General features: G+C 46.3%; 1 protein-coding gene and 1 long non-coding RNA gene across 6 annotated transcripts in view; both read right to left on the minus strand.

Annotated features, from left to right (window-relative positions):
* Positions 1-235: 235 nt before the first annotated feature.
* Positions 236-6,139, minus strand: LOC144145723 (uncharacterized). Its single transcript, XR_013317574.1, has 3 exons — positions 5,912-6,139; positions 5,218-5,304; positions 236-1,056 (listed from the first exon to the last, which is right to left on the minus strand). It is a non-coding gene; the product is annotated as an uncharacterized LOC144145723 (long non-coding RNA).
* Positions 6,140-7,295: 1,156 nt separating this feature from the next.
* LOC144145727 (monocarboxylate transporter 12-like) overlaps positions 7,296-18,490 on the minus strand; it is a 46,952-nt gene continuing 35,757 nt past the window's right edge. For all 5 annotated transcript variants that reach the window (XM_077677430.1, XM_077677427.1, XM_077677426.1 and 2 more), the window contains exons 5-7: positions 14,487-14,643; positions 12,333-13,355; positions 7,296-7,636 (exon numbers count right to left, since the gene is read on the minus strand). In XM_077677430.1, the coding sequence (XP_077533556.1) occupies positions 7,497-7,636; positions 12,333-13,355; positions 14,487-14,643 (1,320 nt within the window). In that variant the 3' untranslated portion in view covers positions 7,296-7,496. The remainder of the gene's footprint in view (positions 7,637-12,332; positions 13,356-14,486; positions 14,644-18,490) is intronic.

Consider the following 18,490-nt stretch of genomic DNA (forward strand, 5'->3'; position numbering starts at 1 on the left):
AAATGCCTTGGCGGATCATCACCTGGCTACTGACCACGTCATCAATTGGGATTCCGCAAGCATAATCGCATCAGAGAAGCGCCTGTCGACACTACTTTTAGAATCAGTGCATATTCAACCAACTAAAAACACGATTAACCGGTCGCGGGGTAATCTCCCCGAGATACACATGCGCACTCTGCGCCACCGAACCTATAAATAATCGAGACCTTTCACCCCCCTTTCATTGTGATCAAGGGATCAGTAGGGGCCCCAAAATGTCTTTATTTGTTTATTTGTTTTTGACCAGGCGAGTGCCTGCTTGTATTTCATCAACACCGAACTAACCCGCCTGAATCACCACTTTATAGACATTGAGCAATTCTTTGAATTGGTTTATTGTAGCAAGCAACCACTTTATGGACATTGAGCAATTCTTTGAATTGGTTTATTGTAGCAAGCTGTCTTGTTTATTTCCTTATTTTTTTGGCATTTCCTGTCTCATTTGAAATTGGGAGACCAGATAGCTTTTACTACGGGTCATGCACTGGTGACAACAAATATTTGATTTCACTTTAAACAATTTTGAGTTCTCTTTTATTGCTCACCAGCCAATGACCTGAAATATAAGAGGCTCTTAAAACATGTGCTGGCATTTCTTTCCTGCACTGTAGTACAACTAATCATGACTTTTATCATATTTTGTTCACAAATTGTAATATTTAGAAAGTATTCAGCTGAATGAAAACGTTATTTCAGAAGCATGCGCAATCAACAAGGCCTCAATGACTCTCCCCACGTGGTTCACTTGTTTCTGTCACAAATAACCTGATTGCAGCCACATTCCACCCAAGACGAAGGTAACATACCCTCTGGGATGATGAATATTTAAAATGCCTTACGAGTAAGTGCTCAGCACATGAAATTGTGGCATTAAAACAGAAGATCCGTCTGCGGCATCCTTCACTTGGGGCACCGCTTGATCACAAACTTCGAGAAGCTGAAAAATGCTCCATGCGCCGCTCCAGCCAGCAGAAACAATGGAGGACGCAAGTTGGTAGGTGGACCGTTGGCATCCTGCGATTGTGAAGATTTTTATTTAGTAGATGCTCTTCTTTTTGTACCATTGTTCATTTTTCCTTTAACAAGCAGCTGAACTCCTGCAGGTTCTACGAATCATACAAGCATAATAAAATGCAGCAATGCAGAACAATTGGCAGGTTACCTCAATTTTTCTTTTCTAGGAATGAAAACAATGTAGGTAATCTATACACAACTACAATCAAACCTTTCAATTTTTACCTACTTCACTCCTAACAAGCCCGCATACACGTTAGACATGTGAGAAAGCTGCTACATTTATGCCCACAAACTTAATCAGGCATCAGAAATCGGCAGGGAACGACGTGTTACCTTTAAATGGCACTTTTTTTGTTCAAAACACGTAAATGGGCGAGAAAGGCCCATAACTATGATTTCGTACCCTTATCTGGAATGGTTTTCAGGCAATGCTTACACCTCACTTCAGTACCTTCAGGTGGTGGAGATCTTTGAAAACTCATTGCGGGCAAGTGGGTTGTGTTCAAGCTCTCGTATCTTGCCAGCATATGCTGGATTCCAGCATTCCCAATTCAACGTGACGACTCGAATGTGGTGGATGCAAGAAAGAATAAGCACACGCCAAGGGCGTAGCCGGGGGGGGTCCAGGTGCTCCCCCCCCCCCCCCTTCTTCATAATGTTTTATGCCAAGGCTGGGGTGCGGTTTAGGCAGCCTGAAAAACCGCCTGAAGTTACCTGCAGTTTTAAGGACATTCTTGCTCACATAAAGCTGAAAACAAGGGCTATGTCAACGTCTGATCCCTGCGCCCGCTCCAGATGCTGTACCTGTCAATATATACAGCCCGGCTGCATTTCGCGCCGGATACACCGAAAGCACCGGGAACCTGCCGCGAGCCGATCAAAACAGCCCCACTGTTTCAATGGCGGAACAGCACGGCCGGGGAATGGCAGAACAGCAGGAAAAGCCGCATATAGGCTTACATGTGGTCGGGAGCGTGTCATTCCTTGTCTTTACACTGGTACAAAGTATAATCACATGACAGAGCATGTCGCTGTATTTTGTTCAGTCAACTATCAATCCTTGATATGTTTATTTTTCTACTGACATCGCATTTCATTGACTATTGCAGATCCATAATTTCTGCTGCATAAAAAGCATTGCTCTGCCCATGTTGTATTTCCTCCACATCAACAAAACTACACAATTCTCCTTATTGCGGAGCTTTGTTTTTTTGGCACTATTCCACTGTTTCCTTGACCTCCCTCTTGGTTAGAATCAGCATTCTGTATTTGCTTAACCGGAATTTTACTGAAGCCATGTCTGTTTCGATTTAACAGATAGAAATATAATGAAATTTAAGAAACGTGCAACAAGCTCAACATTCAACAGCAGTGCAATAAGGTGTTCTGCTTAGCGCAAGTGTACTACTCACGTTACTAGCACAAAAAATAACAAAAGGCGATTACTTAAGGACGAAGACGCACGTTTGCTAGCTTCACCGCCATAATATACGAATGCGCCGCATGTACAGTCCACTGCGATTCGATGGTTGTCGCGGGAAAGCTACTCTTTCAAACGAAGCAGAAAGAACACCAGCTTTAGCAAATATTCCATGCAAGTTTCGTTATCGTCGGCGTAATAAAGGGCAACCAAGTCCAAGTCTGTGGTTGATAACAACGAATGTACAGCTTGAAACCCAAAGGGTGGCAAGTCAGTCGTGCGGGCCATTGTTGTATCATGGAACAGCCAACAAGGGAGCGAAGAGTGCGAAATCTCGATTTTCATGGTTCCGAAACGAAACCGTGGGCTCGTGGCACGCTTGGCCGCTCGATGCTGGCGCGATAACCTTCAAATCGTGCTCGACTGTACTTCATAGCTGACAAGAAAACTTAATAGTCCCTTTTCTAAAGGAAAATCTAAAACACGAGAATCTTGATAGCAAACATTCAGTGTTGGCCTCCACTTCCTCCCGACGAACTTCGGGGACCGCGCGCCACTCACGAGCGCACTCATGATCACGCTCACGAGCGCGGGTCCGCCTAACCACCTGCTCTGCGGACGAATGATTCGCCCGTGGTCTGCCCATAGACCAGCGAACGGGAATTTAGGTGATCCTAATTATCATCACCATCTAAGCTCCTTAAAGGAGCCATGAAGAGAAAACACAAGTTTGGTTCATTCAAAAGATTGTCTCGTTAGAATCATACTGACACCACTTTTAACGTAAACTTCGCTCAAATAAGCTACATAATTAGGAAAAACGGGAATGGTCATACGACCCACCAGCTCATTTCCCGCAACAGAACCTATAATGTCACATGAGCTAAGCTCTGCGATTGGCGGAGGCTGGCAGAAGCAGACGCCAATTAGGTAGAGCTTACAAACTAGACGAATGAGCGATTTGCGCTTAAATTTAGGGCACATTCTTTACAAAGCAATAAGAATGATGGGACAAACAGTGGAAGTTACGAAAGCACATGTAAACATAGAAGTACTGATGCGTTCTGCTGTTCGTACTGCGCACAGCATGCTTGGTTTAGCTGTGCACACCACTACGGGGCTTGGGGTTGTCTCAGACGACACTGGCCGATTGACGCAAGCAACGGTGTCTTACGTGACCCCATTTGTCGAGCGAGCACTGTTTCAGGGAACGAATATTTTCTCCCAGAACAAAAACAAGCCAGATTTAAATGCGGGCAAAAACAAACCAAACGCTTGCCACGGTATGGTGGCGCCATCTAGGTTACAGAACGTAAAAAAAACGCGGGAACAAACCAACACCGCTGTACAGGGTGGAGACAACCTTTGAACGGTCCCGTGCCGCCGCAATTGGGCCAACAGGCTCAACGCGTTATTCTTTTCGTTTCCCACGAGACCTAGCAACGCGAAACAGACAATATGATTCAAACTTCTTCAGTAAACCGCGTTGCGGCGATAATTTTAGCGCGGTTTTGACACAATGACTTGCTTCGGCGGCGAGCGAGCAACCGAAAATGGCGGCGCCAGCGTATACGTGTCTCTGCCCTGTACGGCGGATGCGTGAATGAAGGTACTCTAGGCTGCAGAGCGGTCGGTTCCTGTGATGTCATTTGGGACCACGAAAACGCACGATTGAGCGGGAAAATCAAAATTTTAACCTAAATTGTTTAATTTCTCAGTGAATAAAGCACCGTTTGTATCCAGACAAGCGCTGGGGGCACTATAAAACACGAAATCTTTCGAATAAAACCAACTTGCATTTTCTCTTCATGGCTCCTTTAAGGTGGGCTTTACAGTTAGCGTTGAGCATACACAAATCGCATGTTAAAGTCAGTTATTTCAAGCATCGTTTGCAAAACAACGCGCAAGATGCCTTGCCTACATATTTCCCCGTCCCATCTTTTGGTCGACCACGGCTCCCCCCCCGAAAAAAAATTCCTTGCGCCTGGCAAACGCCCAATCAGGAGTACGTTCAGCATGCACGTCGGTTGTTTAAAAAAAAGGGTGTAATGTATTGCTCAGAAGACTCAATGCTTGCACGCATCTTGGAGCAGCAACGGCCTTGGCAGATGTGTTTGAGTGGTTTTCCTCTCTCATAACATCCACAGTGCTTTCAGGAAAAGCCCCAGGCCTAACAATTAGCATGTTCCAGTTAAGAATAATGCTGCGGATACTTTACATTTTTCAAATCTTTTTCTTTGTGGAAGGATGTTTGTTTATTGGCGGTACAGCACTAGCGTGCGTAAATCGCAGCCTTCAGAACCCCAATCAGGCATGTTTAAATGGTACAGGCAGTTACATAACTATTTGAAAAAGTGGACTGCAAGGACTGTCAATTCACATGATAAACATCCAAAAAATAGCTGAAAACAGAACTGGTAAGGCTTTATCGAAGACTAAACTACAAAGGTAATAACATTTTTGTGTCACCACCTAAGAAATGTGGCTTCACCGTAAACATGACTAACACCAGGAAGTTCGTATACATGGTGATTAACTGCTACGCCCACATTATGATTTTGGGTGAAACTGAGTTTTCCGAAATTAACAATAAAGGTTGCCATTGAGCGCCTACATGTTAGGTTATGCATGAAACACCAATAATTGTTACGGGGGAGAGAACTTGTACATGCAAGTGATCGAACAATATTCAAGTATGATAGCCCACTGTGCTACCAAAACTGTGTTTGAAAACTTACGTTCTGGCGGCCAAACACTGTTGACAATGCTTGTGGCTCTTGTCCGGTTGAATGGAGGGACGTGATGCGCTCAGACCGTCCAGAGGTCTAAAACGGGATGACACATGATTACCACACATGCAAGAATGGAAATGATTAGGTGCACGAATGTTACGTCTCGGGCAACACAACATTCAGCCAAAATCACTGCCCGCGTACCGCGGCACCGTACACATGGTGAGGTGGCTCGCCGCAAACGCAACGAAGCTTGCGAGGCGCGCACATTCGCTCGCAAACGATTCTCCCTCGCAATTCCCAACACGGCACAAACGACTGCGGTGATCAACGAAGCCGAAAACGCTGCGCAGCACAGTTTAGAGGAGTAGCCGCCCGTGTTCTGATAAACTACGCGTAAGACGTGGTTCGCAGTGGTGAACTCTGAAGCTGTTCAATATAGTGCTGCGGAATGGGAAACGTTACTGAGTTACTGAGCGCCACGGCGTTACTGAGCGCCAGTGTGTTTAGCGCTCAATGCAAGCACCACAATCTTTCGCACATCGCCTTTCTAGAGACGAGCCCTCTAGGTTCAACCTCGCCAGTTCAGTTAAACAATTCACACACGCGTGCTCCTGTTAACGAATCCTTAAAGCGGCGATGACAGCTACAAACGACATCCAGTGACAAGAAAGGCGGCAAATGTGACGAGACAGCTTACCGAGAGGAGCCGACGCAGAAGAGCGAGCGACGTTCAGAGGCAAGCGCCAACGAAATTAGCCGTCTTCAGGTGGCAAAGTTGTTCTCAAATACTCCATCGCGAAGTCGAACACGACAGACACAACCGAAGACGACGAGGTGCCCAATTAATCATAATAACTGCGCTTGTTTAACCGCACACCACTGTAAACACGTAAGACGGGTCACGGGGTATCTGTTCCGGAATCCGGCCACGCCGCCGCGCGCCGTACTCAGGGAATCGGCCGTTGGCAGGGAGTTGCGTAAACAAATTAAAACGACAACAATAAATAATTGCCTCTTTTACTGAATATAACATAATCTTTAGGTTTATTATTTATTGTGTGTATTATAATAAAGAAGCTTAGATATTTAAAGTTTACAAACACAAAACGCGAACTGAAGCTTTTGGCGCTCGATTTGAACGTTAAAAAAAGCAGCAGATAGTAAGATAACACTGCGCAATGAAATTTGGCAGTGTTCTAGTGTAAGTAATCGTATTATTATTTGGCGTCTGTTTATTTAGCGCCCGATTTCATGCCCCTACCTCCCCAACTTTTGTTTTCTTTTGATATCTGCCTTGTTCTCCAACGTTGTTTCTGCAGGAGAAACTATGTGGTCTGTTTATTGCATTTGTACACAATATTTACGGTCGCTAACAATAAGAATGGAATAAAATTGTGATTGCTAGTACGTTATAACTCCACTGAGTGACGAGAATGACTGTTGTCAGAGAGGGCTATGATTGTGCTGGTGGGGCAGGAGAGGAACAGGGAACGACGGAATGATGATACAGATGTCACAGTTCAAGGCTGTGCTGTGCTCCGTGCAAGGCTGTAGAAAACAAAAAGTGGGAGGGGGAGTGTTATTCTGTCGAAGTCGTAACAAGCAAGGGCTGATATTTTTTCCTGTTTCAACGTCGGTGCTGCCGATGCTTTTTATTGAATTTGGCAGCTTTTTTTTTTTCTTTTGAAAATTTTTGACGAGGTTGGGAGGATGGTGCAATGGGATGTCTTTTTGAAATTATATTGCATGCATGGCCTCAATCAATGAAGAACTGAACACCTTTCCCACACCCTTTCAACACCCTTCCTAAAAACAGGGTGTTGAGGTTGGTCAACACCCTTTTTTTCACGCAAAAAGGGTGGAGAGCTACGAAAAAGGGTGTGGAGATTCAAGAAAAAGGGTGTGAGGGCCTCCCAACACCCTTTTTTCAATTATTTTACACCTTTTTTGGCCAAAAGGGCGTAAAAAAGTTTAGTGTGATGCAAAAGGAGCCGCGGGCTCGCTAAGCCGCTCCTTCACTTTTATGTGATATCCACGGTGGAAATAAAGAAATTGAAACCTTGTCAAAAAGCCTCGACATATAATCGACTTCCTGTTGTGATAAAAATATTTATTGTAGAAGAATGAGCAACAAAATAATTTCAGCTTGCCAGCACTGCATACTACATCACGTCTGAAAGTCGTGCAGTCATCGTAATCACCATCCCGCCAAGCGGGCACTGTGCTCAGATCTGTTCGTGTTATCACAGCGCACCCACGTGAAGACGAGCAGGTTATCCACTCTAATGTCCAGCATTTGTCCTCCGCTTGCGAAGAGTTCGATGGATGAGTTCGACTGTCCACATGAGACCCACGAGGAAGCTGCCAATACTGATGAGGTAAAACAGTCCGTTGTACGAACCAACCTCGTCCTTGAAGTACCCTGAAAGAAAGACAATCGTGACATTTATGAAAAAAAAACATTCAATAACGACCTGTTTCAAATTCGTTAAAGGTGCATTTGCCCCACCGCCCAACGCGCAGACACGAGAACTAACCAGCGCGCCCACACTGATTGTTCCGTATTGGCCTCGGATTGCTATTTAAGACGATAGACTTTCTTGGGCTACTTAAACCCAGAAATTTTGGTCTGTCTGTATGTCTGACTCGATTCAGCCACCCGGCCAAAGTAAAATTTATATTGCGCTATAGTCTTATATGCTCACAGCCACATGTAAACGTCTAAGCTCGGGTTATGTGTTCATACTTGTCAACTTTGTTGAACAAAAACAAGGCATTACGCAAATATAAGACAGGAAATTAGTACACAAGGGATATTTACACTGTTCCTTTATTAAAAAATTTATGGATGCTTGGTTTTTCGATAGCAAATGATATTCTCCATCTACTGCAGAAAACCGCCGCCTTCTGGCGGCATAGGAAAAATCACGCGGCAACAGCAACGAAAGGTTCCACTAGCTAGGTTGCACATTCTCTTGGAACGCACGTGAAGCACGGCCACGCGGCTCTATAGACCTTCTAGTCGGCCGCCTCCATTCACGCGCGTCTCCGCCGTACGGCATCGCTGGCATCGAGGAACTCGGCCTGTGGCAGTGGAACGCGGTAAATTCAAATCGTCTTGCGCAAACCTTTATGTGTTTGCCTTGGAATGAGCGCGACGGTACAGGAACAGCATGAGAGGTGAGCGGGAAAGCAAAAGGGTGCATTTCCTAGGTAAATGTCCACAAAGACTATCGTCTTTTGACGACATTTGTGACGAAAGGAGCAGATACGCGGCCAATTTTTTTATCCACCCCCTCCCCTCTCATCCATCTTTCAACACCAACGACGCACGCCTTTGGCGTCCGCTACAAACCCGGACGTACTACAACACAACATTTCTACATAACATATCTTTAATTATGTACCCCTATGAATGCCCAACCTATAAAAACCCGAACACCGCATACTACCTAGTCTCGGCTTGTCCCTACCACCCAGATCCCATCATTTCCCCCTCCTTAGACCAGCGGGAGCGCGAGCTGACCAGCTGCCTGATTGAGACGCAATTTATCCAGAAGTCTCGGGAAAGAGCGGTGGCCACGGCACAATGAAGGCCACTCACAATGAACGCTTCGATAAACATTTATCAACAGCAACAACAAGCGGAGCTTGTATTGGCTGACAAGCACCTCCACCAAAATGTCACCAGGTAGTGAAGCAGTTGAGATGAGCAGTGCTAGGTTTATGGGCAATGTAGCGCTGAGAACAGCGAACGAGAGCCAAACCGGCAGAAAAACCTGTTCCTCTTCCAAAACCAGTTCGGACCACTTGGGGACGCTCGCGACCTTTGAAGTACTTGACGCATACCCGTCCGGGGTAATTACAATTTTCTAATGTGGCATCACCCTTTCTCTCTTTGTTGTACAAACCGTCACTTCGCCGTTGCAAGAAAAAATACCAAAAAATGCCGAGCGCTCGTTAGCGCGCTCGTCGTGGCTACCGCAGAGCGTCCTCGGCAGGCGCAGTGGATTTACCAAAAAAAAAGAAACTGGAAAAAACCCCGAGGAGCGAGAAAATTGCCACGCGGCGATCGCCGAGTCCCCGAGCGGCTTTAGCAAAAAGAAAAAAAAAACTCCAGCGCTGTCGTCAAGCGCTACTGCGCATTTAAAAACAACAAAACTCCCGCGCTAATGCTAAAGCTAAACACACACCCTGCTTGGGAGAGGTCACTGCAGCAAACGCATTCTTGAGAAGCCATTACGAAAATAGGAGATATGGCTACGAGTGTGCCAGTCCTTCCCATGACTACTTGAAGATCCCGCCACCGCTGCCTCGAGTCGATGACGAAAAGCTGGTGGAAGTCTACAATTCTGAGGACGACTTTGCATCCACCACTCGCCGTGAAGACGACAACCTCTTCGATGCATATGACGACGATTAGTAGCACCGAAACTATGCAAATGAACAATGATACTGAAACTTCACTATGTGTCCGGCAATGCTCAAGAAGGGCCTTGCGGGAAAGTCAGCCTTACCGCTAACACTCTCCAGAAAACGGCTGTAACTCTGATTTAACAAAATTTTCCTAAAAGCACTTACGTGAAGATTGGCCGATAAGACGATTCTATCATTACTCCGAGTTTCATTTACTTATCGCAATTACTTCCCCGTGAAGTTGCAGAGGCTGTGGGATTCCCGTCTGCTGTCGGTACATGTGATGATGGGCCTCTGCGGCAGATAACTGGCATCCCCATGTTTGTCTCCCAGGATGAAACTCTATACGATCCAAGTTTCATGAGCTAGTCACAGAGCCATCGCCACTACCATAACGAAGCGATGAAAAAAATAAATACGTGAACGTTCTCTAACCATGTGTGTAAAGTGTATTTTATACCACTTCACTGGGCATCCGCCTTCACAGAGTGGATCTAATTTTTTTTCAAGCTGCGAAGAGTTTTCATAGAAAGGAAAAATCTAGGCAGGTAGGCAAGGGTTCTTTCGCGCTTAAAACCAATGGTATCTCGATCTCTGTTGGCACTGACCCGAGTTTCAGGTGTACCAGACGTACTACACGTTTTACGACACATATACAAGCGTCTGAATAGCACCCGTGCTCCGCTGGGGAAAACACGTAGTTCGGCCGACCACTTTCCAGCGTTACTTCGTTGCTGTACAGTATCATTCGTGAATTCGAAACCGATTTGTTCAGAGCCGCTGCGAGACCTATTTCGGTAACCATATATGTGCTCTTGGTAGAGTCCTAATATAGGCGCTTCTAAACCGGGTGAAAAGTTGAGACAGATAGCACGTGAAGTCTTTGTCAAAATTTTGTAAGCCACGGTGCGCGTCCAGGCAGGGGCGCTGCGGTTTGCGCTGCCGGCTGGTTGCGCGGCTAACGATATATGGGGAACTTCTGCTCTTGCTTTCAAAGTATGGCTGGTCGGAAAGGTGCTGCGCGAAGTGCCTGCGCTGAAGCGAAGTTAACCTGCTCTGAGAAACCGGCCGCGCGCTGCACTTGTCGGTCCATCCACAATACGACAGCAAGAGCAAAAGTTCCTTTAGCTCTTTTTAGCCGCGCAACCAGCCCACAACGGAAACCGCAGTGTCCCTGCCTGGCCGCGTCCCTGCTCCGGTCACGGTCGGCGTGGCCTAGAAAATTTTGGCGCACTGTACGCACTGTAAATTAGACAGCGTTACAAATTGTCACATTTTTTTGCCAATTTATTACTCTTCTTTTGTTCTTCCCGTCCCTCCACTTCTGGAGCATTCTGTGTGTGCAGGCCTCCCCACAGTCCCAGGCAAAATAGCCAATTTGATTTTGTTTTTTTATTTGTAATTTGGAAGCCCTTCCTATCCCTGCTAATTTTACCGTGCAATAAAAAAAATGACGGAAGCTAACACTAACGCGTAAGGCTTGAATGCAGTGAAGCTATGCGCAACCTTCCCGACCACCCCAAAGGTTTATATCCACGATTGCAGACGATTTGCTTCTTCTTCGCTGCCGCTACGACCTTTACTCCATCTTTGTTGTTATAATGGCGAAGAAGAAGCAAATCGAAGAAGCAGAATGAACGAACAGAACGCGCACGCAGAAACTAGGCTCCAGCCGGTGCAACATGTACTCTATAACGTGTTCTGCGTCGAGCAGGTGCCGCGATTCCTTTCCCGACAGTGAAAGTCGAGTGAGTAAGCCGCTTGACCCACGGGTGCTAACTCACGGTTGTAGCCGAGAACCAAAAGGTAATAAAGAAAAAAAGCGGTTCTAGCCGAGTGGGCAAGACGACTGACTCGAACTTCATTGTTCTACCAGACACACGCTCGAATCCTGCCGGTACCGGTGATTTCTTTCCTTTGTACTGTTATACTGAGTTCGTTAAGCGAATATATCTACTTAGGCCAAGTAGTAACCCCGGATTCCAACCATGAGGCAGAGATACTTAGAGGGATAAGAATTTGGTGGAGTATATTCGGCAGGCATTCTCAGATAATGAATGGCAGCCTAGCATTGTCCCTGCAGAAGAAAGTGTACGACAGCTGCATCTTACCGGTACTCACCTACGGGGCAGAAATTTGGAGGCTCACTAAAAGGGTTCAACTCGAATTGACGACGACTCAGAAAGTAATGGAACAGAAGATGATAGGTGTAACATTAAGGGGCAAGAAGAGAGCGGAGTGGGTCACGAAACAAATGCGTGTTAAGGACATATTAGCAGAAATTAAGAAGATGTGGACGCAGGCAGGGCATGTAATGCGAAGGCAATATAACCGTTGGTCAATAAGGGCAACAGAGTGGGTCCCTAGAGAAGGCAAGCGTGGAAGGGGGCGGCAGAAAGTTAGGTGGGCAGGTGAGATCAAGAAGTTGGCGGGGATAAATTGGTCGCAGTTAGCACAGGACCGGAAAAAAGATCTGTGGGAGAGGCCTTGGCCTTGCAGTGGGTGTAGACAGGATGATGATGATGATGATGGTGGTGGTGATGATGATGATGATGATGATGATGATGAATGAGTTTTGTGAAACGCGGAAATCAACGAATTGCTAAACAGCTGCGCTGTTAAAAAGCAACAACCATACATGATTTGCCTGCTGCTGGTCGGCAGTCTCGTCTAGTGCAGAAGGTATTCGCAACATTACTCACCGGTGATCTTCGGGCAGGCCAGGTATACCAGGCCCATAACAAACCGGATGATTCCACCTGAGAGGCCCAGGTTGGCAACGCCCACGTGGTCAGCGAGCACGGGGCCGAACAGCACGATCACGCTGCCGTTGCACCAGCCGAATAGCACGCACAGGGTGGCCGCCAGCGCGTAGTTGTCGGCATGCATCGACGGAAGCGTCGCGCACAGCGCACCCGACAGCAGCGCACTCCCGCCCAGAAGCGTCCGTCGGTCGCAGAACTTCCTGTCCGACAAGAAGCCGGAGATCAGACGCGCGGACGCGTCGCCAATGGCAGTCAACGAGAGAAGCACGGCCCCGTCACGCTTTGTGAAGCCCTTCTCCTCCGCGAAGTCCACGAGTATCATCAGTATCAGGAGGCTGTAGACTGAGAAGACACACGTCACGGCTACCATGTAGAAGACGGGCGAGCGGAGAAAGGTCCAGTGTCCTTGGGAGTCCGGTGGAGCAGACGTTGTCTCTGGTTCCGATCCCCGACGACTCGTCGTTGCATCTTCTACCGCGGTAGCTCTTCCATTTAGTGTTACCTCCATTTGCCGTTCTAAACATTCGTCAAACTGTCCGTGCGAACAATCACCTCTACCGTTAAGGTCATTGTGAAGTTGTCGCATGTTGATCACTTGTATTCCTTCTGGCACGTCACCAGGGCCATGCTTTAGTTTTTTCAGAAGGTTGGAGCGGGGACCTCGAGTATGCTTTGGCGAAGATGATGGCGGGAACTCGTACTTCACCACTGCTCTCGCAATGTCCACGGTCGTAGAGGACCCGTTCTCTGTAGGGCTGTCTCCCCTGTGAACCACAGCAGCGTCCGCTGGTTCGCTTGGACAAGTCCTGTCATTGCAACCGAAAGATTGGGTGATCGTTCCCGAGTTCACCGTGCTTTTGAATTCCGGTTTGGTTTCGTTGTGGTTAACGCCATTCACTCCCTTGTCAGGCGAGCTTGCGGGTTCGATTGCTGCCTTGTACGCATCGTTGATTGTCGCCACTGCAAACGTGAAAGACATTTTTTTTAAGCAATAAAGCATAGTAAGCAAATTAGGACGCTTACGTGGTGGACTTAATATTATTTTTTAAGTATGCACAGAACATTTTCTGTGGCATCTCTTGATTTCCGGAACATTCATATATTACTCGCGCCCTTCAAACTAAGTCGATATAAGGCGCCAAGGTGGCTTTGCTGTTGATTGGCAGATGTCCAGTATGTTTTCTGTACTTTGTGCTTTGGAAACAGAAGGAAACCCTAATTTGCAACTCTAGTCCCCTCCTCGCTACTTTAAGCCATTAAATACTGTTCAGGGATACGTATTAGCAAGTAGTATAGATAAATAAAAATGCGAAGTACAAAGCACAGATAAGTAACACATCTGCTTTGTCTATGGTGCCGACCTTGGGTGCCCTTGGTGAATATCCCATGTCCATCTCAGTTAGTTGTGGGCCTCTTTAAAAATCAGATCGACTCATACGTAAACCAAACAAAATATATAACTTTCCGTTCGGAGTTGCTAAATCTTAATATAGGGATGCACATAAGTTACTCCGGAGTTATGTTCATCGGCTGATGTGAATTCTCAGGCGCTTATTTCAGATCGGAGTTAAGCTGGTTCGAGCTCGTTGATGATGACGCATAAAAACGCTTCGATCTGACGGCCTAATATACCGTTTTAGCCATCTCTTATGGGTACGTCTCCAGAAACAATGACATATCTCTGCTGCAGCCCCGCCTGATATTGTAGCCTTCAACAAGACGGGTATTAACCGGCGGGATTCAGTGTCCTCGGCTCATCCCGTAAAGAACCGGCCTTACTCATGAAAATATATTGTGTACACGGTTCCCAAGTTACTACCGTTGTCGATGTGATGGTGATGTGGTAATTGATACCGCATGCTGTACGCTGCTGTCCTACATGTAAACGCCAGACCTAATTGACGTTGGAAGATGTTCTTGCCTCCTTTTGCATTACCTCGTGGGTCTTCTGTGTTCCAGTATTCACGTCCGAAATAAAGCTGATCTGATTTGATAACCTTTTCGATCCAACCGAATATACTCAGACTAAGCTACATATACTAGAACTGAACCAACATTAGCGATGCATGCCCGCAGTTTCTCTGGTGTTACCTGGAACTTCCTCAGACGCTTTCGTCCCCTGTGGAGAGACCTTTGCGCTCCCTGCCGCACTTGTCGCCCATGGAGGCGTGCCGAAGAAGACGCAGGCTGCCAGACCATTGAGCATGAGTCCCCCCGTGATGAGAAAAGCGCCTCGGAAGCCGTACTCCTGTACAGAGAGGGAGAGATGGATGGGGAGGAAGAATATTCATTAATAAAATGGGCCAGGTTAGCCTAGCAAAAAAATTGCTACACCGGATGGATGAGAAATAGTGTTGAAAACTACAATGTTGGCGATGATGAAGATGTGCCCGCATACGTAGAGTGGTTTACGGACTGGTATAAGAGCGTGCTTCGCAAGAAAGCCAGAAGTGCTTTGGTTGCCCAAAATGCGCTTTCGGGACTAGACCAGGAGCCTAACACGTCGCTCAGTTGCAATCTCACAAGAAGCGGCTGGCTGAGGGACACTCTGGCAGAGACCAGAGACGTTCTGCACTATGGCAGAGGCGACCAAAGGAGGTCAGCGGAAGGTAAGACAAAACATCAGCCACAATACGCAGGTCTTTACATCATCAATCAATCAGCGAAACCACAAAAGAACTGTGCCAAAAACTAAGGAGCACTATTGGCCGACTGTGTACAACACAAACCTGCTTATAAAATTTAGCCGTGTAATTCAGTAAAGCGTCATACGTGAATGAACGTTTTCATGGCCCTGCGGCACTCTTAATCTGGTTCCATATAGGTTCCAGTTAAAAAGGGTGATCCATATATTTTATGTGGATCCGAACGAAAGAATAAGTGGAACGAGGCACATAGGTGGATCTTATCTGGAACCGTCAGCTTGTTTTCTTTATGTTCGTGGTTTTTATCTGGAACCGAAGAAATGTGGTCATGCGATGTCGGCGGTTCCGGTTACTGTTCCACTTATGTCCCAGTAAACGGTTGGGGAGAGTGCGTTTGTATATTTTTTGCTCGTTTCTTGTTCCACATAACTCGTGCACGGCAGCGAAGTATGCACTCTTTCATGCATCAACTGGAACAATGAACCGCATATATATTAGGTGCTTCTTGACCCAAGATGCACGTGCGCATTTAATATACACGCGCACACCGCACATAAAATTTAATGAACTTCGCCGACATCTATGAAACTACCTTGCAGCAGTTAACTTCCATAATACGGCTAAGCTGTAGTTTTAGTGATGTTCTTTGACAGAAAACGAAATCCCACTTTTTTGTCAACGCCGTACAAAGCATTAAAAATGTCGAGAGGAGGATATCTTAGGCAAAAGAAGAAATTGCAGGAACCCATTTCCAGGTGTTCTGCGGCACCCAAACCGCTTTCGTGAACATCGTATTTTTCTAATTTGAGGCGTCAAGTACAAAATCACCAGTGACTTCAATTTGAGAAAGACTAAACGTCTTCCCTTTCCCCATATGCCGTTCGGACAAAGCCATAGCTGCTATAGCGCTGAAGAATTCGTGGTGCTTTTGTGAACATCTTCATTACGAAATACTTGTTGAGGCCATGACATTTTATGCATTTGGTTTACAAAGCGTCGCAGAAACGGCAGTTTTTGTTCAACACTCAGTCATCATCTCGCTGTGGTGTAGTACGCGCTCAATGGCACTTAGTCCACGTTACTTATGTTGTGATGGGGTACATACATGATAACCGACTGCGTCACATTTTACACCACATACATCATGCTACGCATGCAATTATATGCTTAGAAGTTAGTTTTTGTATTTTGTCTCGTCCCGGCTAGTAATTTTCACAAGCAAAAACGAAAGCCTCTTTGCAGGAGGAGAATGACACAAAACCCGGAGAACTAAATCTACCCCGTGGTATCTGCCTTACATTCTATATATTTATACTGAAATGGCATTCTTATTTCAAATTATGCATTGCAGTATCGCGAAAATTCGCAGTGTTACCCTAATTTTGTTACTTGCTGTAGTAATTCAAGTTCACCGAATGACCTGCCTTCTCCTGCTGGTCCCCCCGTTGCCATTTTCTTGCACTATTGGTGTTCATGAAGAAAAACTGCTGGAAAATGGGCAGATCTATTATTACTCGCTAATTAGCGAGTATTCACACTGGATTCACTATGCGGAAGTAGTTTTCTATAACGTGGGTATCAAAGAGCGTCGCAGTATATATTATTGGTATTGGAAAGACTTGTCAAGAGAACGCAGTCAATAAAGAAGCGTCGTTTTGTTTTCACTGCACAGAAAGAAATAACGCTATCATCAAAGTTTATGCACACATACCGCACGCGCTCACGGACCGCGGAGAGAAACAACTTTAGCCCAACTAACGTGTTAAATAGGCTAATATCTGAGCTCTTTGTTCCAGCCTCAGAGCAGCGTAGATGTCCGCTTAGAGGCCTACTCAGGCCTACTCCCATTTTCCGAAGCAAATATAAGCGATCAAGGGTGCCGAGCTTGTGATCTTTTCCGCGGACTGGTCACTGGCCACGGCGTGCATCGCCAAAGGCACGGAGGAAGAAAAAGTTGGCCGAAACGATTACGAAACGACCGCCACTTCAGTGCGGCATGCCGTGCGCATGCGTTGACAGCATGGAGGAAAGAATACAAGGAAGCGCCGCTTGCGTTGATGCATGGTATAGTGGGACGGCAACGGGTACAACGACGATGAGGGAAAAACGGGACTGCGTGAACACTTTTAACGACAGCAGCGCCCCTACATCTCAACGTTTACGGAAGCTAGTTTTTGTTCATCCGCATGCAGCGCCACCAGTGGCCTTCTATAGCGGTTTTCTCGATTGCTCGCGTTATGCGCCTGATGTACTAAATAAACTGTCGGTCAGACTGGCGGGAACTGTTACCAGTTTGGTTGTGGCGCGAGACTGCGGATTTCTTCATGTCCTCGGGCTGTATTTACTGTTCGACGAAGTGAAGTTTTGCCGGGAGACGCAAAAAAGGTCAGTGCTGCTTATTTATGTTCTGGTAACGGTTGTTGTTCTTTGACTTGTTCATCACTGAGTCCGATAAACGTGCCGCTCCGCTGCCTGTTCGATGCGAGAAACGTTTGCGGCCGTTATTCACTAAGCTTGTGTGTTTGTGGGTCGGAGTCGGCTGGACATTTCTGACTGCGTACGTTAGCTAGTGCTATTTAGAAAGTGGCTGGTGCGCGCATTTCTCGAGTGTGCATGTCGCCTTATGGTGTGGTGTTGCTTAGTTGTATATTGACGGTTGCTGTAGCTGTCAGCGGTACTGAATCTTCTCGGGTTAGTCGCACGCTATTGTCTCACGCGCGCACACTGCACAACATGTTTGTCGGAGCGTCTGTCTTTAGACGTATCGGTATTTTTAAACTTCCGTGTTAATTGCGTTGTGTTGGTCTTCTGAGAGCCATAAATTTACTGTGCTAATCACGCTATTCCGCCTAATGTTGACGTGCGTTCAAGGCGTTGGCGGCAGCACTGCTTACGTTTATCTGTGCTGTGTGTGTAGTTGTTCCTTGTTTCTTCCAATCCCTTCGATGAATTCAGATGGTCTATTTACACTAGTCAACGTTAGTTGGCTCCCTGACGTGTAGTGAAATGCAAGGAAAAGTGGTTGTCTGAGCAGTAGCGTAGGAACAAAACGTTCCTTTTGTGGAGGGGAAGGCAGGTGGAAACACGCAGAAAGTTTTAACGTCACAAAGTAAGTTTAAAAATAATCCATTCCTGCCATTTTATGCTATCAATGTCAGTGGCAGCTCGAGAGTTGGAATAATTTTCAAAACGCTCGGGTGCAAAGTTGTTGCATCATGATGTGCACCAAACATTAATCCATTTCTGTTCTCCTTTGAACGTAGAAATTATACGGCAAAAGCAGATTGCTACATTCTGGATTCATACTCTATGACCTGTTCAAAAAGAGTATATGGCTGACTGTGGAGACATTTGGCCCTCCACTGATAGGTTGTGACAAATGTTTTTGTTCCTCTGCAAAAAAAAATGAAACCAAATTATTTTCTTTCTTTACATGCTCCTGCAAAGTCA

Source organism: Haemaphysalis longicornis, unplaced genomic scaffold (assembly GCF_048455015.1).
Source record: "Haemaphysalis longicornis isolate Haplotype H1 unplaced genomic scaffold, Haemaphysalis longicornis Haplotype H1 scaffold_7, whole genome shotgun sequence".
Classification (NCBI taxonomy): Eukaryota; Metazoa; Arthropoda; class Arachnida; order Ixodida; family Ixodidae; genus Haemaphysalis; species Haemaphysalis longicornis.